General features: G+C 42.8%; 1 protein-coding gene across 3 annotated transcripts; it reads right to left on the bottom strand.

The window, feature by feature from the left end:
- Positions 1 to 1,697: 1,697 nt before the first annotated feature.
- Positions 1,698 to 16,826, bottom strand: spopla (speckle type BTB/POZ protein like a). 3 transcript variants are annotated; one of them, XM_086144723.1, is made up of 12 exons: positions 16,682 to 16,826; positions 15,432 to 15,511; positions 12,279 to 12,393; positions 10,772 to 10,893; positions 10,383 to 10,534; positions 10,112 to 10,239; positions 7,236 to 7,413; positions 5,887 to 5,942; positions 5,628 to 5,750; positions 4,270 to 4,412; positions 4,077 to 4,130; positions 1,698 to 3,339 (listed from the first exon to the last, which is right to left on the bottom strand). In XM_086144723.1, the coding sequence occupies exons 3-12, from the start codon at positions 12,354 to 12,356 to the stop codon at positions 3,195 to 3,197; spliced, it is 1,179 nt and encodes a 392-aa protein (XP_086000849.1). In that variant the 5' UTR covers positions 12,357 to 12,393; positions 15,432 to 15,511; positions 16,682 to 16,826; the 3' UTR covers positions 1,698 to 3,194. The 3 variants fall into 3 exon arrangements, with proteins under 3 accessions (XP_086000849.1, XP_086000850.1, XP_086000852.1); XM_086144724.1 differs by lacking the exon at positions 16,682 to 16,826 and adding an exon at positions 16,429 to 16,663; XM_086144726.1 differs by lacking the exon at positions 15,432 to 15,511.
- Positions 16,827 to 22,753: the final 5,927 nt, after the last annotated feature.

Here is a 22,753-nt window from a genome sequence, read left to right as displayed (position 1 = left end):
AACTTTAACTTATTTCTTGAGGTTATTTTTTCAGCTTTACGGAGCTCATAATAATAATAATAATAATAATAATAATAATACGTAATTTTAGAAATTTTAACTTATTTCTTGAGGTTATTTTTTCTGCTTTATGGAGCTCATTTGTTGGTCATTTAAAAACTATTTTAGATAACCGTAGGCTCTCGGGTTATTCTCATGAATGTTATTCCAGAGGGTTACAATCCAAAGGACGGCTCCATGTTGAAAGTCGTGCCGAATTACAGCAGTTAAAGGTTTTCATCTTCACACTAAAAAAGGAAAAAAAAAAAAAAGGACTTCCTGAAACATCACACAATTAACCTGGAGTTGTGAAGAAGAAGAAGTTCATTTTCATCCCAAGTCAGTCCTATTTTCAATCCATTCATTTGAGTGTTTATGGGTGTTTTCTGATTCTGGAGGTGGGGGGCTTCCGGTCCAGGTAATTTAGCCCAAACCTGCAGGTCGGGATTTAAAATACTGTGTAATTAATTCTTTTCCCTGCTGACGGTGAGACTCCCTCTTCCCTTGTGACAATCTTTGAAACATGAACGAAACGGTAAGAGGCCAAAATCACAGAAATGCACGAATCGCCATGTACAATTTTTGAAATACGTCATTATTAAAGCGAGAACCCTGCTGTGCCATAAAAAAAAAAACAAAACAAAATAATTATTTCCAGATGAAGTGTCTTGATTCATGTTTGGCCATCCGAACCCCCGGCTGCACTTCACCGTCCACCACCTCTGGAACAATCTCATCTCTCACGACGCAAACGACAAAAACAAATGTTCAATTCAAACGCGGCGGCGGCAGCGGCGGCAGAAAACCTTCTTTCCCGAGTCGGTTAGAGGGAAGAGAGAAGATAAAAGGTTACTTAGCGAGGCGTTCCGGAGACGAGACGGGAGGAGGCATTTACGGGAGATGTGCCGAGAGGGGCGGACGAGGATCAGTCGGCTTCTGGCGAAGACGTCGCTCTTCAACCGGGAGACGACAAGAGAGGCCCGCGGCTCACCGGCGCTCACACCAACTTTCATCTAACCCTGAAAGCTTCAATGTTATTCACGTTATTTTAGAGACACATTTGCATTCCTGCGCTAATAAGACTTCAGCCTGACATCTAAATCCGCGCGCGTGGACGTCCATGAAAAGGCCCGTGGATCAAACTCTCGGCGGATGAGATACATCGCATCCGATTTATGCAAAATCTCGGTTTGTACAGATACTCGGCACAATTGAAACATTTTCTGGTTCTTGAACATCTTTAAAATCCCCTGATGGTTTGGTTATACAAAGTAAATTAACCACTTTAACAGTTCCTCTCTTTAACTCTATTCTGTATTTTTAACAGGTACAAAATTTACGGAATTTAATCAGGGGTGCATTTCCTACAAATCCGTGTTATTTGAGTGATAACCGAAAAGCATGGGTTGAATTCCATAAATAGCGGCGTGAAATAAATAAGCATGTAAGAATCCAGGACAGATCGACGACGCGGTGTCACAAGAAGATCAAATTATTAGATTTAAATCATCAAGCTGAGGACACGCGCTGCCGCCATTTTCAAGATTTCCAGAACGACATCAAAGTGACCTGTTAAATTCCAGACGGTATAAGTGAGAAACATGGAAGACGTAGCTACTCAAATACAGCCTCAACAAAAACAAAAAAGGGCTCCAGACTGCTGGAAAATGTTTTAATCGGTTAATGCAGGCATTCTTGCAGACAACTTCCATCTCGTTTGCTCCCGAACTCGAGTGCCGGCATCTGAAGCCGACGCCGAGCGATGAGTAATATCATGTAAAAATGATGCTACCCTTTTTTCTTTATTTTACAAAATCCTCCCGAGTGTCTGTCACACCACGCTACATACAAGACGGACTGAATAAACATGATAACCCCTCATTCAAACACAGAATAACATTGCCAGTACAAGTGATGCTCAGCATCCTACAAATATCCAAGCATGTTAGAGGAATTTCTTTTGCACATACCCAATTCATTTTTATTCTGCACAAATGTCATAATTGCAGAAAACAAAATTGTTAAAAAAAAAACAAAAAAAAAGGAAAAAAAAAACAAAAAAAACAAAGTTGTTTTTTTTTTTTGGACACTTTCTTTGACATTAACATGATCATGCATTTATCTCTCCACTTTTAGTTAACCACAATATAATGAGAGTATATATTTGCAAGTTGGCATTACTACGGAAAGAAATTCTCAATTGTATCTAGAACGGCTCACAGACGTATGATCTGGAATATGTCATTCAAATGGAAGACTGGGTAAATATGTCTCTATACTTCCAATGTTTAAAGATATCAGGGCCACAGTATCGACACATCTGTCTTACATGTAATACGAATTGACACGGGGTCTTCATAATGGCAGAGTACTGTCTCCCCCCCCCCCCTCCCTCCCTCCCCCCCCAACATATACGCCATAGAACAGACTTTCTTGTACACTGGTCTTCTGAAGGTGGTTCAGCTGTCATTTACATAGAAATGGTGCCATCAATATGGGGCATACACATTTTTAAAAAGTGTAAAGAACTGACCTTGCACTGAAAGTGTTCATGCATTTTAATGTCTAGTCACAAAACGGGCTAAACATTACAAATATATAATATTTCCCATTTAGTTAAACCTTTGTTATGTTCGTATCGAACTCCATATTAAAATGACTATTCATGGGAACTAGTGCAACCTGGAGGAGGCCTGGTCTTCGTGACAAGGCAGGCACAGAGTAAAATAGACAAAGTACTCTAGAGCAGCTCCAGAGCAATGGCAGATATATTAAGGCCATTTTTTTAAAATTACAGAAAAACAAACAGAAAATGAAAACAAACAAAAAAAAAAATAAAAATAAACAAAAAATAAAAAAATAAAAATAAACAGTAGCAGACAGCTCGACTCGCCGCCCGGCCTGAACGCCATTCAGGAGGGGCGGACGAGCCGGCAAGCGACACCGACTGAATCAAAAATTCCCCCCCCCCCCCCGATCAACTGATGCCAGTAGTCCACGTGCCAGCCTCCACACATCCCTGGTCAGAAAACTCCACTCTCCTTTATTCAAGTGTGTTCAGTTTTGGTGGAAATAAGAGTGGTACCCTCACTAGTCCTTCCTTTGTGAACCCACGCTCTATACCTCCAGCAAAGTCCTGGGGCACAGCCGGGCCGTCAGGACTGTTTTAGACGCTTCCTGGGGGGACCGAAAGGCGGGCACTGTGCTGAGGCCAAGGCACGGAACGCCTCGGCGACCAAGTGGGGGTGGGAATGGATCATCGACTTCCAGCCCGCGGTCTCCATTATATCCGCCGCGTGACTGTAAGCACAGATAAAAATCAAGTTAATACTCGTCGGGGACGCCGAGCAGGTCGAGAGCCGATAGGCGGGTGAGATCCGGGCCGGTCGTCTTGAGAAGATGCACGTGAACCTTCTGCACGCATCCCAGGGTTCCCGTCCACGACACACCCGCCATCTATATTTGCCGTCCATAAAGTCGAAGCCACGACTTAGCGAGGGTCCGAATACGCTATTTTCCTGAATGTTCACCCATGTCCAGTTTGGCTAATGTCCTAATTCTAAGTTAATTCCAAGGTGACACCATTTCAGGCGCATTTAAAACAAGACTTCTTGTCAAATTAGGCTTCTTGTTTTGATTTTCCGAGTCTTATGTTTCGCCGTCGTCCTTCGCTCGGAGGGGAATCACGTTTTGGCGACAGAGCCCCCGTATTCGCGTGACGAAATAACGGTAGGATCACATAGGACGGTCAAAAGCGTTCCAAGGTGTCCCGTAACAACGCGGCGCTTCATTTGAAACAAAGTCTTCCCGTTGCAAGCGCCACCCTTTGAATAAAACCCTACAAATATTCCATTTCCAGGGTTTATCCAGGTATGAGTCTATTAATAACCGGATAGGAAGATATGAAGCTTCAAACTGAAAAGGCAAATAGCACTCTGTCTACCTGGGCTAAAACAATGAATTCTAATGCATCTGGTGGGGGAAGAGATAAGAGTGTGTTATTAATCTTGTGTCACATATATCAGCTAATTACATACTTGCTATTCCAGTTCTTTCCATCTTTACAGCCCAGCTGTCTCAGGACACTGCACCTATGGCAAGGAGATAAAAAGGTAAGCATTCAGGGCTGGTAAACAGAAATGGCAGCAGGAATTTATCACCAGAGGTTTTTTTTTTTTTTACTCCCCCCCCACCCACCCACCCACCCACCCCCCACCCCACGATACTTGCCTGTTGATAAAATCTATGGCTTGTGCTTTGAGCTGCTCGGCGCTGTGCAAGTCTGCTAGGATGAGGGTGTCCGCCACATTCTCCACTGAGAGGCTGTTGCACAAGGCCTCTTCACACATGACTTTTAAACGCTCCAGAGCGTACTGGAGTGTGGGTAGAAGAGGGACAAAAGGAGCAGCGGTTACTGTCTGAATGCTAAGTGGACTGTTGTGATTTGAAGGTCCACCTCACACATTTGTAGTAAGCAAAGAAATAAAAATAAAAAAGAACGAGGAGCAATCAGCCGAAAAAACACGATAGAAAATCCGTTATAAGAGTCAATGAGTTAATTATGTCGGTTGGGAGAAAGTCAGCGGCATTCAAAATGTCACTTAAATGCGTAAAGCAAGGTCAAGTGGTGGGCGGGTCTGCGCCTCCCTCGTCTGACATGCCAGTTAATCTATGCGGCTTCGCCGAGATACAATTTGACAGAACATTCGGCAAACTCCGTTCTTTACCCAAGAGAAGGACAGACTCTCAGGATGTCAGGAGGCTTCCTATCAGACCCTCGGTGACACGTCCGACCCGAGCGCATCACGCCGTGACATAAACAATACACCGCTAACGTGATTTAGGCCCAGAACCCGGGATCTAAGAAATATGTCGTTTGTGTGGCAGCAAACGCGCAAACTGCAGACTTTTTACTCAAATTCAACTGTATACATCAGCAGCAGCAGCAAAACATCTGCAGCTTCAGAATCCTTTTCCAACTATTTTTAATCATGTCACATTCAAAAACAGAATGTAAAAGCACGGTGCAATAATATTCAATTACATAATAAAGATATTCACTGCTACCTGGCTTCTATCCATACTTTCCCTTGTTATTTACGTACAATAGTGCCCTTATAAGCGCACACACACACACGCACACGCACCTATGTGATTTTGATTCGTGCTCTTCTGAGCAGTGTACGGTGTCCAGGGGATCACCTTCAGTTCATCAGCAAGGTCAAGGCATCCAGACGACATCAACTCCCGAGATACGCGTCTTTGAAAGACCTGGTTTTTACTTGTGTCTTGACTAACATGAGTGTGTGTGGTCACGCACAGTTCAGACACTGCCCATGAACACGGCAGTGAAACAAGTATGAGCGAGCTGATTTAGAATCTCAGTATCTTTGGAAAAAAAAAAAAAACAATGGATTCCCGCGGAATGAAAGTTAAATCCTTGTATTTGTGAACGCAGTCGTACGGTTCACGTAGAACGGCTGTTTGGTGTGTGACAAAGCAGAGCCGTATCTAAAACTGGCGGTGGAAAAACCAAAATCCGAATGCCTCGCAGGGCAGCGCGTCCTCTGAAGGGTTTCGACACTGACTTTGTCTGCAGCTGCCAGCAAGTTGTCTGCCATCTTCTCAAGGTTCGGGGCTTTTCCTGTATAGATGAATCCCATCATTTCCTTAAAGACGTCTGGGTCCACGTCGCTGATATCTACTCGGTTCTGTAAAAAAAAAAAAAAAAACAACAACAACCACCAGGGCACTTTATTTCAGACAAAACATCCCTGAAACAAAGGGAGCACGGTGATGACCTTGTGGTTCGTGTGGAAAAGGTTTGGAAGCAGAACAAGTTCTTACCTTTTTACTCTCTTCCATTTCATGTTCAAACATGGCATTGAAGACGGGGGACCTTGCTGTCAACAACACAAATTCGACACTGATCAATGCAACCATATAATCACCAGATCGAAGGAGAACAGAACTCAAGACGGTGGAGCCGCCGCATATGAAGAACTCCGATGGCGGTATCTTGGAAGTAATACAGATTTAAAAACGTTGCAGAATCCACATCCTTGCTGATTCGTCAGCAGCTGACCACCACAGCTGCCAGCACCATGTCTAATAGAGACGGGCTGAAAAGGAGAGCTTGGCTTTCAATCTCCCGGATCCTGAAGTCGCATGGGTCAAGCAGTGCCAAGCGGTGGTAGTCAGGCGGATTAGCAGCGACTGCAGAAGTAGGATGCCACAAATGGAGCCAGGAATACCTCCGTGGCCTTTCAAGGTGCTTTGTTGAGGGCCATTCTGGGCTCCTTCTGTGTCGGTTCGGGAAAGGGACGCGCTCAGGGAAGGGCGAAAAGAAACCACTCGCTCGTTTCAGTTGAAGTAAGGCCGGAAAAAATTCACGAGGAAACTCGGCAAAAAAGTTTTGAGGCGTCCAGGACTCGGATGTATCCCATCCCGTCACGCGCGGCAACGTGGCCAGAACCGACAGCGTCGCTGCCACACCCGGCCAGGAAGCTCAGCACGGGCGGCGCTCAACACAAACTGCAACTCTAAATACAAGCAAACAGAGGCGACAACAACGAAACTACCTTGCAGAGCTTACAACTGAGTGGAAGTGCATGGGCAGCGGTGAAGGTTGCTGTGCTACTGTTCTGAAGTCCAAAATGCTGCCTTTCATATTTTGTTGGACTTCATTGCAGCCATTAGCTTGTAACCCTCAGCATTTAAGTGTTCAATGAAATTGTGTGAGAGAATAATACCCTAGTTACCAAAAAAAAAAAAAAAGTATGCATTGCTGATGTATTCCTCCAGGGGAAAAAAAAACAAGAGAAAACTGACTTTGCCACAATTGGGGAAATAAAAATAAACAAAACCTGTTTCAAGTGTGAAATCACCTGACTGGACTGAAATCTCTCGTCATTATGGCGCAGCAGGAGACCCGCCCATCCCCCTCTCTTCAGAACACACTCACAAGGGACTCGTCTGCCATTCGGCCAAATGCACAAATGCCATCTGAAAGCAAGTGCACGTGAAACGCCACGCCATACGACAGCGGCATCGTATATACTGGGATCAGCAGCGGGAGAAAACGGGTCTGGAGGGTCAATGTATTCATGCGGCCTGGGTAAACACCTCTGACTTCTCATTACAGCCTCCAAGCTGTGTGAACCCTTGCAGGGGCTGAAAGCTGAGGACCTTCTTACCTGCAAGGATGGATTTGTGGGCTTTGAACTCCTGCCCTCCCACATACAGGCTGCAGTCGGTGAAGCGGGAACACTCCCACAGGTTCCCGAGGTCATCAGACAGCTGGCACTCCGGTACCTTCAGCATGTTCATGTTGGACTGGCCTGAAATGTTGACCGAGTCCTGGACCACGCTTACCTGTACGCAACAAACACCACAGAGCGCAAAATGAAATTCGTCGGAAGGGGGGGGGGGGGGGGAGGTTTCAAATTGAATTTAAAAAAAATAACACACCTACATGACGCAAAACCATCCCGAGCGCAAATTAGTTAACTTTGCTCGAACAGAGAGTTGATGATGCAAGACAATTTGTCTTTAATTTGAATGTAATTGTTTATTTAATTGGCAATTTCCTCAAGACTGTCTGTGGGACAGCTCGCTGGCAGGTCGTCTAATTCCGGAGGTATTGGGCCAATTGCATTTATTTCAAAATTCATTGACACTTCATTTAACTTGTCCCGTGAAAGGACATTTTAGGAGACGCTCATTGTTCCTGACACGCCGAATTAAATCATTTTGAAAGCATCGTTGTCGTCCCGTTTCGAGCTCAGTTGTAAACAAGGCATGATGGTCGAAGCGCTTCGGCGCCGGTGTGTTTAAATTCCGTTTCTCGCAACCGCTCACGGCGGATGTTGAGCTGCATGTATAATCCGAGTCCGACGGAAACTAGTCATGGCAACGCGGATCCGGTCTCCCGAGAAGGTTATACATTTAAAGCCAAGGTAATCAGATACTGCTTCTCTCCCCAAATGTTGCCCGACCCATTCTAGCATTCTTTGCGAAAGAGAAGTTAATTACAGACGCGGGGAGCAATAATGAGACGTGTTGGTGTTTCACAGAGTTCAGACGGAGGCAAAGGAAGACAGCTTCTTCAGCCTTAGGCACACCTGAAAAACAGCAGCTCCGTCATATTTCACGTGTCGGCTGACAGCGGCGGTAAACGAAGATGACAGAAGCCCAACAGAAACACATGCGGGAAAGTGAATTCCAGGGAGATGAGTTGCCTTAATAAGAGTTTGATGGTTTCCAACTTCTCAAATTAATGAATGCTGGCATTCCATCATCATATCTGTTCAAATAATGTATCAACGTTTGTCACCCCTGATCTAGTGCAACTTAGTGTCACCCCGCCTGAAACACCGATCCACGCCGGAGACACAGGAGAGGGGATCATTCCAACAGTGGTGCTCGTTTTTAACACTGCTAACACAACTAAACGCTGGCTCAAGACTGACATTAATTGAAGATTTGAAAAGTAGAACCGTCAAAGTGTTTGTGTGAGCATTATAATTTAGACATTTAGGAGTGGAATTTAATGTTAGCATGGGGTACTGTCAGTATTTGCTTTTTAAAAATGTCACCGCTGGCTTCTGATATATGACACGGACATCGGCAAAGTCAGCTGGGTGACTGCTGGTAATACAAATTAAACAAACCGACGTGATGCTTTGTGTAAAATATTGATCTGGAAAGTTTTCGAACTGGTAAAATCGAGTGTTAAAAGTCCTACATCCAAACAATGTAGGACGAGCAAGGCTATCCAGTGCTGCAAGAGGAACGTCCTCCCCTCTAAACGGGTGAAATATTTGAAAGATGGCAGTTTGTACGGGTATTATAAATAATAAAAAGCAAGGTTCATAAATCTGAGGACAGGTGAAGAGGATCAAAGAGGGAATAAGTGCAACTTGAGAACCCAGGAAACATTTCTGCATGCATGAAATGTTTTGTGAGAGGAAAGGCTGGAGGCAGGGTGGGGTGAGGAGGAGTTCAGATGTTCTTATTTTAGGTCAAAAATGAATATTTGATATCCCTTCCGCTTTTTATTAGGTGACAAAAGAGGAGATTATATAGATTGATCAGCTGGTAACCACCACTGGCCCGTTCTCCGCTAAACAGCTTTGTCTCGGGAGAAAAGCTCCTCTGCCGGTCTAAATTAAAAGCATGAAGCATCCCATCACACAGCGCTGATGCAGAGGCACCGCAGCAACACGCTGTCACGTCAGTGATAAACAAGTTCTTTCCTAGGAGGGAAAAAGCCTCAAGTTTGCAACAAAAATAACACTGACTAAGTGAGGAGCGGGCCTTAAAATTTCAAGATAAATAATCTCAAAGCAGACGCTTGCTGTGAAAATGCCCACTTAGAGAATCCATTAGACCAGAGCTGGCAGGAGAACGTCCAGATTGTCCCCGTGTTCTCCTAACCGTGAGCGGTTTGCTTTCTTTTTCAGTAAACTATGTGTTTCAGTAAACTGTGTGACATTTAAGGATGTCGGCATGTAGAGTTAAGGAAAATAAAATAAAATAAATCACTATTTTGTATTTGAAAGCAAGCAAACGTGACAGCGGGATCATCCCGATGTCAAAGAGCTGTAGAAAAGGCGCGGCGTTAAACTCATCTTTTGCACCCTTTTCCTTTCGGCAAAGTCGAACACGAGAGATGAAGCTCAATACTTTGGATTTTATTTTTGAACGGTATCCCGCCGGTATCTTGGATCGCTTACATTTCCGAGCCTGCGACAATTTCCATGAAGAGGCGCGCCGCCGCGACATTTGTCCAATCCCATTTGAAAGACTTTTGGAAGTCAAAACCCTCACGGAGCATCACGCATGGAAATTCACCTACCAAAATCCAACCTGTGTCTGAATTGCATCGACACTAACCAAAACCAGCTCGAGCTAAACCGCGAAAGATCTAAATATCTCCGGGACATTTGGACTCCCGAAGCGGTTCAACACAAAGCCGCTCCACGTCCCGAACTCGGGCCGGCCTGGGATTTGCAGGCAAAATATTTCCACGCACACCTTAAGAGTGGTACACGCATAATAAAATGATTACCTCACAGAACAAGGTGAGCTTGTCATCTGGCAGAAGCCCATTGGCTTCGTCAAGTAGAAAATCTCTTCTGATGAATTTTTTGAAGCCCCAGTCTTTGCCTTGGACAAATCTGTACGCTCTTTGGCTTTCTAGAACAGGAACAAAAGAGAGCAACATCAAGGCCCGGTCTCTTCTTGGCTACTGCGCAGGAGAAATAACTACTTCTATTGAATGAAAGGTATTACTGAAGTAAAAATGTGTGTGTGATAAAGCCGTGAGTGTCTCTACTCACCCATCGCTTTTGTCTCCTCTCTTTTTGCATTCAACAAAGAAAATTTAAATTTTGCTCTGACTTCACTTTTTGGACAACTAACAAGAAGTAAATACAATGACAAATAATCTTTGCTTTCATCATCAAGTCCCTTTGGATTGACTCGCAGACACCTGCCAAGAGAGCACAGAGTCGGGCTTTAAATTAGTCCTACCCTGATAGGTTTTTGCCAGAACATTAGTGTAATGAGCCTTCAGGGAAGATGCTCTCATGTTGAGTCAAAGCGTGTAATTATCAGGTTTGAAGGCGTGTGTGTAAATTTGAATAAGATTACCTCATGGCGAACGACCAAAGACTTCCAAAGCTAATGCGAACCAATGCAATACGGCGGGTTTGATCAGAGTACTCACCACTTCATCTTGTCATTCGGGCCAGAGGAAAATGTTGAGCTCTTCAACACTTCCCCCATTTCTTCTCTGCAAAAGCTAAAGTTATTTATGGTCCACATGTAGGAAAACTTCACAACTTTGACCTTGGAACGACAAGAGGAAAGCAGAAGAATCGTCACCTCAACTCTCTTTTTTTCCCATGTAAAGTCAAGAACGAGGAATGTGAAATAACAACCGAAGACATTTCCCTACGAAGGATGATTTTCTATTATGTCCAATGAATTATAACCACGCGGAATGTGATTATGTCACCGGAGACACTTTGACGAAACACCGCATGAAGCACAAATGGTGTAAATGATAAGATTGATGACAACAGCATCACAATTAGTTACTTCATTTTAAGGGTGAGCGAACAATGCGCGTGGCTCACTGCAAGAATGTTATGACATGCTTTACACTTGAAGAGCTCGGGAGTTATTTGTTATTAATACCTTTACTTTTTGCTAAATTGCCTACACCGAGTCAAATAATTAATCACGACGAGATGGGAGGCAGGGCTGCAAATGTATTGCAGTTTCATCTCTATCGGTGCGGCTACTTTCAAATGACCTAAACACAGTGAAACGTACCATTTTCAACCAAATATACAGCAAACGCAATGAGTCAATGAGTAGCATTATTATTACCGTTATTATTTCTATTTAAATGATACAGCCTTAACATGAATTAGTGCCATGGCACGGACTAAGTATATGGGTCACGGATTAAAATGCCAGCACCATCACAGGAAGCGATGTTATTTCCAGAGATATACAGTAAAGGCATTTTCATTTGTTTTGTGTACGACTGTCTCGTGTTCTTTAACCGTCGTCCTATATTACTGAAAAATAATCCGCGGTTGGAGCACAGCAATCGCAACAGAGATGTTTCCACCCTTCAGAAGAACTTATATTAACATTTTCAGAAGAAATTGGTGATGGAAAACAAGACCCTGTTGTAGTGTATGCAAGGAAATATTGTAGTTCTGAGTGGATGCCAAGTATTGATTTTTCCCTGTACACTAACAAACACTGCATTGAGTGTTTTGGCACTCGTCATTGAGCGACATTTATTACTATTGCTTTATCTGTTGGGTCCACTGTTGCAGTTTGAATCATGAGGAAAAATAAATAGACTTATCTTATCCGATAGCCTATGGTCTCCTTTGGGGACATAATTAGCTGGCGGGTAATGCAATAAATCAAAATATACTGCAGTTTACCTCAAATGACAAAAAATGTTTTGCTCAATAAAACTGACTTGGGTAATGCAATAGTTGTAATGAGTATCTTCAACCCCCCCAATAGTGATTTGTCCACTGTTACAATATGAGCTTCAAACTACAGTGATACACTTTGGGGCTCCCTTTGAATTCTAAGTGAAATATTGGTGCTGCTCGATTTTAGGAATTACGATTCCTTGGGTGGTATTTCAGAGTATTGGCCGTGTCTAAAATATAGAAGTATGAGTAAAATATTGCCCAAACCTGCGTGTAACACCAGCTCTCTGCCACAGGTCCACTTGACATCTCCCCGGGAGGAGGAGGGGTGGGAACCCGTGACATCACCAGTTTAGGAGGTAGCACTCACGTCCTTAAAGCACTAATCAGTCAAAGGGAAAAAAAACCAACAAAACACCGATATTTATAAAGAAACTGCTAATATGACTTTCACATAGCGTTCATCACGATTGAGGGGAAAAAAAAAAAAAAAAGTTCTACTGGCTTGTCCCAGATAGGAGGCAGGGATTTTCACAGGAATTTGAATCTTGTCATTTCTGATGTCATATCAGACAAGCCTGCATTCGCTCTGCAACCTGATATCATGTGATTCCATGACATGACACCGGGAGACTGGGAACACCATGATGGGATGCCAGTCAATCACAGGACAGACCGACACAGACGCCCACTCGCATCTACACCGTTCAGCCTCGCCAAATGGGCAGGCAGAGGTTGAGCAAGCAAATCCCACAGAAACCTGGCTCAGCTGTCCTGCAGGTTCAAATCCAGGATTTTTTTCAAATGAGGTGAGTGATGACGGCCCCATCCATGCTAGCAAACACTGTTCAAGGCTGCAGGTTAGCTGCCAGTCAGTGCGAATGTTAGCGTGACTTGCACGATGATTCAATACGTCACCCGCATGACTGACGAGAAACCTGTCCAGATTATACTCCCTCAGCCCCCCCGGATGTTATTTAGAAGCGGCAAGAATTAGACCAGTTTAAGACGGTCTGTGAATGGGTCAAATCGATGACAACTGAACGACCAGGACAAGCTACCGGTTACATGAAGCATTGACTGAACCGCCAAAATTCCAGACTTCTCAATGGCAGTGAGTGTCAACCCAATAACAGTCTGTTTCCAACCATAAGAACCTGAAAGGGTAACAGAAATTAAAAGAGGTCATTACTTTTACAACATCCTGATAGCGCAGTCTGGAACACACCCTGCAAGGCCTTTTACACATGGAACGGCAGAGAGAAACAGATGTTTCTTTTCAGAAGTTGAAACTAACATGAGCGACTGATGGATAAGTCGAACCCTGGCTCTACCACTTACCGGTGGCTATCAAAAACATTAAATAGTGTATGTTTTTTGCTCAGCGTTCCAAACACACTCTAACGGACACACCAAGCTAATCAGAACATCAAAATCCCCCGGGGATGGATTTTCTTAACCCTTCCACTGGACCGAAATTAAATCTAAGAGAGGAAAATCCGTCACTGCTTGTGAATTGTGTCCACGACAATCGTTTCATTGAACAAATATGATGTCACTTAAACATAAGGACGACTAGACGTCGGTTTTACTCTTTCCATTTTAGAGTCTCCTCTCCAGCCTAATCTCTGAACAAATTTCGATGGAAAATACACAAGCAGAGTACCACTTTGAGGAGTACACTGGGATTTAGGCAGTAGTTCTACAAAGGACGCATACTTGGGAAAATATTTAACATCTCAACACTTGTCACAACAGTAAATTGTGAGGCAGCAGACATGTATACATGTTCAATATGCCCTTTAAGGCAAGGAAAAGAAGTGATGACACTGTCCGACTGTCCATTTGCCAGCAAAGCCGCATCATTAAATAAAAGGGAAACTGGACAAACACGCCAGATAAAACTTGATCCACGCGGCCCTGTATCACAAGTTTACCTCAAGCCGTTGAAAAGCTTGCAAGTGAATGGAGCCTTCCATCCTAAGAGCGAATGTATTAAAACATGATGTACTCTTTATGCACCCAACTTGTAAATTCTTACAGAAGTTCACTGTTTTCTGCTCCTGTTGATGTCAGTTTCATCATTTGACGTTTTGCACATAGTCTGGAACAAAAAAGGCCTTGTTAACATGCCGCTGCCTGTCTCATGATAAGACCAAGAGCTCACCATTTCAGAAATATTACCTTAACAAGATTAATAAACTAATGCCAGTCATCTCACTCTCCATTCTCAAATGTCACCCTGAGCTGATCAGTGTTTATGTTTATAAGCTGTACTGGAATATAGTTACTGGAGGGCTGGTTAAGAGAAAATGTGCATTGTGAAAAAAAAATGTATGTACACACTAAGGTTTTGTTGTATTTTTAAACAGAGGAGAATTCCACAAGTAAGATTTAAAGCCTCAAGTCAGTTGCTACTGAGTTTGCATTACGACAATTAATATAATGATACCAGGAGATTAATATGCTTTGCTTAAATGACAATATGAAGCTGATGTTCCTGTAATCCAAAGCGGACCGTCTGCCTGCAGACTGCGCATTTAGGTGTAGTCTGCAGGGTGCCAATACAGGTAAAACAGCTAAATGTCAACAAGAAACCTAAAATGCTTTCAAATAAAACAGAAAAGGACAAAAGAAGCACTTATTCGTATGTACTTCACAGTATTGATCTGCAGTTATGGTCACCTTATTTTCAACAAGATGTTTTGTTCTTACTCTGAAATAAGCAACGGTGCTGGACTGCGCCGACATGTTTACATTACCGGCCTCATGGGCGAATCAGAAATGAAAATCTCAAAACAAACAAACGAGGAATTATCTGACCTGCTCAACAGGCTAACCAGAAACTTCTGCCGACGAATGAAATAAATCTCTCTCTTCTGATTTGAGAGCTTTTGATTTCGTGTTTGAAAACTACCAGCGGTGACGAGACAGAAAATCGCTGATCAAAAATCAAAATACAGCCTGGACAAATCCAGTCAGACAGAGAAAGTGGCCGACAGCAGCTGGGACCCGAGTGTGAAATGAAGTACACCGGTGTGTTAAATATGATTGTTAAGTTCTCGAGGTGAACTTCAATCAGAGGACCAGGGAAAGCCGATGCAGGCTAAAACCTTGACAGGGAGGGGCAACTTCTGATTTTGATTCGTGCAGCTCGGAATGAAAAAACATTTTTGCTCCAAAACACTGATGTTGCGTTGCAGTGTTGTTCACTGTCCCCGCTGGACGGACAAGTGACACCCCGGATAAGAACTAATGGGCCGATTTAACCTTTCCCTGGCATTAGTGGCTCAAACAGACATCAGGTTGCATGAGTCAGCAGAGATTTTCCCCATTTCACAAATCCTGAAAACAAACTGTACAACTTTTGACTCCTACAGTCGCATGTGAACTCTGAATGATTTAAGATATTTACATCACCTCTTGAATGATGAAAATGTTAAGATGGTGTTTGTCTAATTAATCACAGGATACTTCATGGCCCCATCTTCATGTCCCGTCTGCAGGGGGAAAGGAAACAAACCTTAGGCCTTGGAAATGTTATCTGCTGAGTCTACAAGTAATTAAAGTAAGCTTCTAATGTTACTTGAGCATCTACCAAGGGACATTCGTGAATTATGACATTCCAAGTCGGGCTTGGTGGAAATGGATCCGAGGCACAATCATACCTGCACATGAGTAACACTTACATTTAGCTTTAACGTTTATTTCCAAACATGCTGAGCCCCTGACACGGTGCTCGAATGAGGAAGCTAAAAACCAAAGCAATCGACGAATTCCATAATAGCCTCCAACTTTGCTGGAGGATAGATGGAGATGCTAACGGACTAGCCAAACTCCTGCTATCTATGCAGGGATGCTATCCGCTCGGGTACTCTGCTACTTTACATTGGTTGGAGCTACAGGATCATATGTTTGTGTAGCCTCACAGGTTACACTTAAGCCAACTCCTACACGGTACCCGAGATGTGAGCGGATGTGAGCACATCAACACAATCCGTAAAACGGGAGTGGAAATCGGATAAACAAAACCCCGCTAACATCACAATAGCGCCGATGTACCTCAAGTGCCGTTACTATTTTTGGACCAATTAACAGCATCGCCTCGCAATTGTACTTCAGGCTTAAGTTAACGCTGATGTTATCGCCATTTAACATAACACGGCTGCTATTCTCCGCATCATTGTACCAGAATATTAAAAAGAAAATGAAAAAAACGGAATAACAAGTGGCAACGGCTACATATGCGCGCACTGCGAACAAGACTAACCCTACCTACGCATTAAAGTTGTCACTAGCAAGATTAACGTTCATTTTACTTTAGCCGGAGACCGTACGTTTAGCTAACGGTGACCACTTAGCTTTCCACAGGACATCATAACAAGACGTGTAGCCACAGAAGACCGGACAGACTTACATCAGTTACGTTACTCCTCTGCCGCACCGTGAACTATCGAAGGATACCCGAAGTTAACAAAGTAGTGTGCTGTTTAGACCGGTGTAAAACAAAGGGCCTTCCCCTCTGACAGGATGCTAAACCAAGAAGCTAACATAAACCTTCACGTTTTAGTGCTGGTGGGAAAACAACGCCGGCTAACTAGCGGCTAGCCAAAGCTAATCTGTACACTAGCTGCCTAAAAAAAGTTCAAAAATACGTGGTGACGGCGTACCTTTCAGTTTCATACTTCCATATGTATCGAATGAGCATATAGCTTTGTGTCACAGTCGCTCTCTTCAAACTACGTTACTTTGAACTGTTTTTCACTCAGACTCCACACAAGGTTTCTTTGTCTAATTTATATCTGTGCTAGCTTACATCTGTCTAGCTCATCTAGCCGATAGCTTAGCGAGCTAGGCACCGTATCTACTGCGCATGCTCCGGAGCCGGACAACGTTTATGATGTGACCGCTCGGCTCAATTCAGAAAACAATTGGAGTGAAAAGAAGAGGAATAATAATTTATCATTAAATATATTAATCCACATTTATCCAGCAGTACAGCTCCATACGAGACGCTAATGTATCATTTTTTTTTAATTACATTTTACAAGTCATACCGATGGAGAATGCATGTTGTATTTAATTAAAACATTTGAGGCTCTTGCAAGGGATTGAATTAATATAATTTAAGAGCCGTGCGGTTTGATTCAGTTAGAGGAGTTGCTAAATGCATTAATATAACTATGACGACAGAAGCTTCAGTGTCATGGATGATTAAATCAAAATCAGCGCCATCAAAGTTAACATAATGTGCAAAGTTAATGTTTAATACTTGGCTTTCTGATTTGCTTGAACGTCATATTTGATAACCGGATTTGAAACACTTTCAACGAACCCCAATGGAAGCAGGGAAATTACTATTTATTTTATTATTATTATGATTAAAAAATAAAACGACATACTACAAGTGAGCGCTCCATTTTTTAGGTCGCTTTTAAATGATTGTAAACTCACAGTCATTGCGTTTGCATACATAACCGCAGTTCAGTCCATCTCATTGGCCTTTATTGCCTGTCACAAAATAAAACTCTGTTGTTTGACGACCCGGGCCGACGCACATCGGTTGACCTGTCGCTCTTGGATTTCCTCCCGGCGAGTCCACACGTCTTGCCAGAGCGCCACGTTAGCTCTGCAAGGCCCCTTTTACAGACAGACATTATAGAGCCCTGTGGCTCATCATGACAGTGGTATCATTATGAAAGAACAGATCATAGCGCACCTCGCTCGCCAACACGAGACGGGGAGAAAATGCATTTGACCGAAACATGCTCCCGATACGTAGAAGTTTTACTCATCGAATTCTTCCTTTTCCGGGATGAAAACGAGCCAATCGCATTATATCCAAGGAGGCAGACGCCGTGATGGCCAATCTGACTCGGAACAACTTAAATCAAAATGATCTAAGTGGATAAATAGCACCAGAGGCGAGAGTGAAATTGCGCGAAAACCAGGAGAATGTTCTCTTTAAAAAATTAAATTTGGTCATATCTCACGATTATGCACATTTTTGCATAATTTACCGGGATGATGTGAAACTTTAATAAAGCCAAGTTCTTTTATTCTAACATTCTAACCAATATCCTTTTTTGTCAGTTCATCGACCGGAAAATACCGTCAGCAGCTCCAGAACATGGGCAGACTAGAAAACTGGAAGTCGATGCCTCCAAATGCTAAAATGAGATTACTGGCCCAGAGAATCGAGAGAGGAGCTCCATTTGAGAAAACAAAACATGTCTGTTCTTCACACAAAACATTTAGATCCAAAGCGATGCTATTCTTATTTAAATGACGAGGGCCTTTTGTTGTTTGCTTTCAGACAGATCCTCATCTGGTGCTCACAGCCCTGGAAGACCCAGGCCAATTCAGCATGTGACTGCGTTTTCGGGAGGTCTCGCATTGTTTCCGACCAAACCGTCGCAAAATTATCTCAAATGAATCGACTAATAGATTTTGAAAAGGGTACTTTTTTTGGCCGCAGATGCAATTGATTCTCCAGCTTTTACTGCGTCCGCTTTGAAGCTGAAGCCGCGGTCGCCCAGGCGGACGAGCCAGGTCACAGCCCTGGACAGATGGGGAGTTCGGCGCAAACCTTTAAATCTATTTCAGACTTTATCGGTCTTTTCTTAAATTCCAGTTCCACCTCCACATTTTGGTACTCTAGTTGTCAGTCTTGACTGAAACCCTGGCTCTCGGTTCCTAGAAAACATCATCTCGGACTTTGCGGAGCTCTTAATGGGAACGGTAACAAGGGAGAGTCCCCCTCAAATCAAAACCACCAAATGCGAGATACTTTTTTGCGAGAGCGATGCTAGACAATAAGTTTTTCCGACTGCAAGAAGTGTTTGCCATACAGGGGAAAGACCTTCTGAAGAAGGGGCGGGATCCAACACTGGTCAACCTGTTGAAAGAAACATTAAAAATAGCTTGTTGGGGAACACTACCTGAAGGGCTGACATCAGGGATACAAGTCTAGAGACTGGAACTAAACCGTATTTCACAGGACAGCGGTACTCCTTTGTGTGACCAACCATCAACCGTAGGTGGCTGTGAATAGAGGCCATTCAGTAAGAATCCTTCGAAGGGAATGAACACGACGAAGCAAACGGTAGCCCGAGTCCGAGGACATTTGAGAGAAAAAAACAAAACAGTGAACGGCGTGTAAGTCGTCTCTGGTCAGTCGTCATGCAAGCATCAGAGTGAGCCTGTGAAGTCATTTCACAGTATCAGAGTGTGGCGTCCGACACGGATCGATTGTGCCGCCGCATGTCGTTGGCAGCAGATGAGCGGGGAAGCTCGTGTTACGTTACAGGCTGTGTGACTGCCCTGTTTAAAAAACAAACCGAGGAAAAAAAAAAGCAGCCGAGCCGATCGGCACTTGACGGAAGACGCAGTTTGGGGACGTTACTATGTCATCTTGGGTTGTGTCTGAGATGGTTGACTTTTGCTTCATTGCGAGTCGTCTTGAAAGCCCCAAGCAGACGGCTTGTTGTGGTTCTCGGGAGCGGTGAGGTATATTTTCCCCGACTTTGCAAAGAACTCCATAACGGTTGGTGCACTTATAGATTTGACGTTTCCAAAGTGTGTGTGTGTGTGTGTGTGTGTGTGTGAAAGCGGTACCTGTTTACTCTCTACATTATCTCAGTTTATGGCTTGATTGTATCTAGGTTTTAGGTGTTCTCCCTGGTCCTTTTGGATCTTGACAGTTGGGCTGAAGCTGACTGGGAGAGGCTCTCCAGTGTACTTAGCTTGATTGTTGGCCACGAATAACGCTAATTTCTGCTTTTCACTTTGTATTTCTGCAGATATGCACTGCCCTCTTTCCTTAAGACCGACATTGTGCTCGAAATGAATTGCCCTTAAAGCGCTGATTGTCAACCAGGTGGTAGAAGCGAAAGTGGATCCGGTTTCTTACAAGAATACAATTCATTAGAGAATTAGAACATGGTCGATATATAATTTCTTGTCCTCACGCTGACAAGAGGATGGATGGTTCTTCCCAACTAAGAGGAACTCTTCCTGATATGTTTTTGTGTCAGCTCAATATGTAATGAAACTGATATATATTTTTAGAGGCTAAAATTGAAAGTAAAAAGTTTAACATGGACCTCGTGGTTTTCCATATTCATCTCCAGGACACGGTTCAAACTGGGTTTGGATATAAGAATAAGAACAAGAATAAGAATAAGAACAAGAACAACTTTATTTATCCCAAAGGAAATTGTTGTGCCAGAGTTTCACGTAAAACATAACAATAATAAATAATAGTAGGAAATTGTATAAACATTAAAAGGAAAAAAACTATTAATATTATTATCAATGTCATTGATATCTGGATGAGGTCATAAGATAAGGAGATAAGATATACTTTATTGATACCTGTAGGGGAAATTGAAATGAAAGTATCAATAAATATATAGTATTTATTAATACTATATATTGTAAGAGTATAAATAAAGATAATAGAGACAGCAAAAGACCACAAATAAACAGACAGCAGAGTGAACAACAACAGCAAGGATAAGAATAGACAAAAAAATTAACACAAAAATATCTTATGTCACTTTAACCATTGGAAAACATTCTCTACTCATTTGACCCAAACTTTTTAATTCCTCTTCCTTCAGCAGCAGGGAATCTTCAAATCTTTGCACTGAAGGCCTTAAAACACTTTATGGCCTTGACTTTGACACTTTATAGTTTTATTTGTATTTCTTACCCCCCCCTTTTTTTTTTTCTTTTTTACAGTTTATATAATTTCCTACTATTATTTATTATTGTTATGTTCTACTTGAAACTCTGGCACAACAGTTTCCTTTGGAATAAATAAAGTTATTCTTATTCTTATTCTTATTTTTATTCTTATTTTATTTTATTTTATTTTATTTTATTTTATTTTATTTTATCTTATTTTATTTTATTTTATTTTATTTTATTTTATTTTATTTTATTTTATTTTATTTTATTCTTATTCTTATTCTTATTCTTGCTCTTAAGTATGATTCTTCCTTTCTTTTGTGATTGGTTGAAAACCTGTTGAAAAGGTTTATTAATTTCTTTTATTTTATTTTTTCCGTAATTTATTTAACTACAGCTGGTTAGTTTGCTGACTTCAGCCAGACGGTCGCAGTAGATGGTCTGAGACCAGGATGGTGAAGCTCGCACCTTCATAGGATGGAGAACCAGTGGAAATATCATACAATGGAGTCTTTACATGACAGAGGAAAAACCCCAGCTGCAGTTACTTCTTAGCCAGACTTCATACCGTCTTTTCCGCCCTCTTCTGATGGTCTTGCAAACACAATGCGGCTCAGGGTAAGCCAGTCGCTGAAACAATACTCGATAATGGCTCCCTGTAGGCCCGCGATAACTAATTCTCTCTCAGATGGATGGACGGACACAGCTCTGCAGAAACACTGATAAATGCATCATCTGCGCCAATCAGTCTCCATTCACGGACGAATATAGTTCACACTTCGAGATTCTCTGACGATCGTCGCGACGCGAGTCGATCGCAGTCCAATATACAGTTAGAAAGAAGGAAAAAAAAAAAAAAAAGATTAGATTTTAATGTGGAAGCCCGTTATCAGATGTTTGCAAGGATGATGCCCGGACTCCTCTTGAAGTGGAGGGGATGTGAGATAAGAGCGCCGTGGAAACGATACGGGGACGTTTATCAGGAATTTGAATCTGTTTAATTTAAGGGCAGGGAGATTTTACTTTGCGGCGAACAATCCGGGAACGGGAAAAGCACGACAATACTGATTTCACCGCGTTCTTCGGACGCTATTCTGAAATCGGCGGCATTCAGCGGCCGGCGTGGTCACAGGCTACGTATCCAATTACCACCGGGTTCCAATTTGGTGGATCTCTGAATAATATTGATATTATTTCTGACAAGAACTCGATGGCCGTGGTGATGAAGACTGATACGGACAGAAGTTATAAGCTTGGAGAGAAAGGCCATCGTGACAAGACATGCCCCGCTGACCTTATCAGAACATGGTCACTCTGAGGCGCGTGGAGAAATTGAGCCTGGCGTCAGTCACGCTTTTCCCACCGGTGTCGGGGAAATAAAGCCATAATAGCGAACAAAGAAGGTGGTGGGAAAACCCAAAAGATTCTGGTTTCATCTAACGTGATTAGATCCAAGTAATAAATCCAGCGCAATAACAGTATAGAGCAGCGGATGGATGTGAAAGAAAGCTTTTTTTTCTTTTCTTTTTGTACGGCTGTCATTCGTTTGCAAGGCTCTTTATTCAATAATATCCCCTTTAAAAGGTATCCATTCCCAATCTTCGGCGCTATTCTTTATCATAAAATTATACAATATCGTGGCTTTAATTTCATGATGAAATCAGTGTCTATAAAACCTGTCTCGCGTGTCCTTTGTATTCCGATCATCAGTCAGCGAAGACTTCATTAACGCCTTTCAGACGAGCGAAGCGCGGTGGAGACGTCTTTACCGGCGGCTGATTAAACACCAGATGCCGGAGGTGGACTGAGACGCCTCGGCGCAAAAACCAAACCGAAGACCTGCAACGAGAACACGAGGAGTCCGAACGCTACTTTGAAAATAAACATTGCATAGGATCAGTTTCAGAACAACCGACGGTAACAATAAGTATAATTTTAGAGGGACTTCTACCAAAGACCTAACAATCGGTCTTTACCCCGTTTTCACCTGATATAAACCGTGTTATTCCGGAATAAGGTCAGCGATCAGTGGATATTCAATTCTAACG

Source organism: Fistularia commersonii, chromosome 4, assembly GCF_037954325.1.
Source record: "Fistularia commersonii isolate RoL2024-O1a breed Wild chromosome 4, RoL_Fcom_v1.0, whole genome shotgun sequence".
NCBI lineage: Eukaryota > Metazoa > Chordata > Actinopteri > Syngnathiformes > Fistulariidae > Fistularia > Fistularia commersonii.
The sequence above is the reverse complement of the archived record's forward strand: the minus strand, read 5'-3'. Positions and strand labels throughout refer to the sequence as shown.

Bases quoted from the DNA above. Each gene is read 5' to 3' on its own strand.
- spopla (XM_086144723.1), bottom strand. From the start codon at position 12,356: ATGTCACGGGTTCCCACCCCTCCTCCTCCCGGGGAGATGTCAAGTGGA. The intron at 10,894-12,278 runs GTTTGGGCAATA...TGTCGTTCCAAG, and splicing joins AGAGCTGGTGTTACACGCAG to GTCAAAGTTGTGAAGTTTTC. The intron at 4,131-4,269 runs GCAAGTATCGTG...TCCTTGCCATAG, and splicing joins GCCATAGATTTTATCAACAG to GTGCAGTGTCCTGAGACAGC.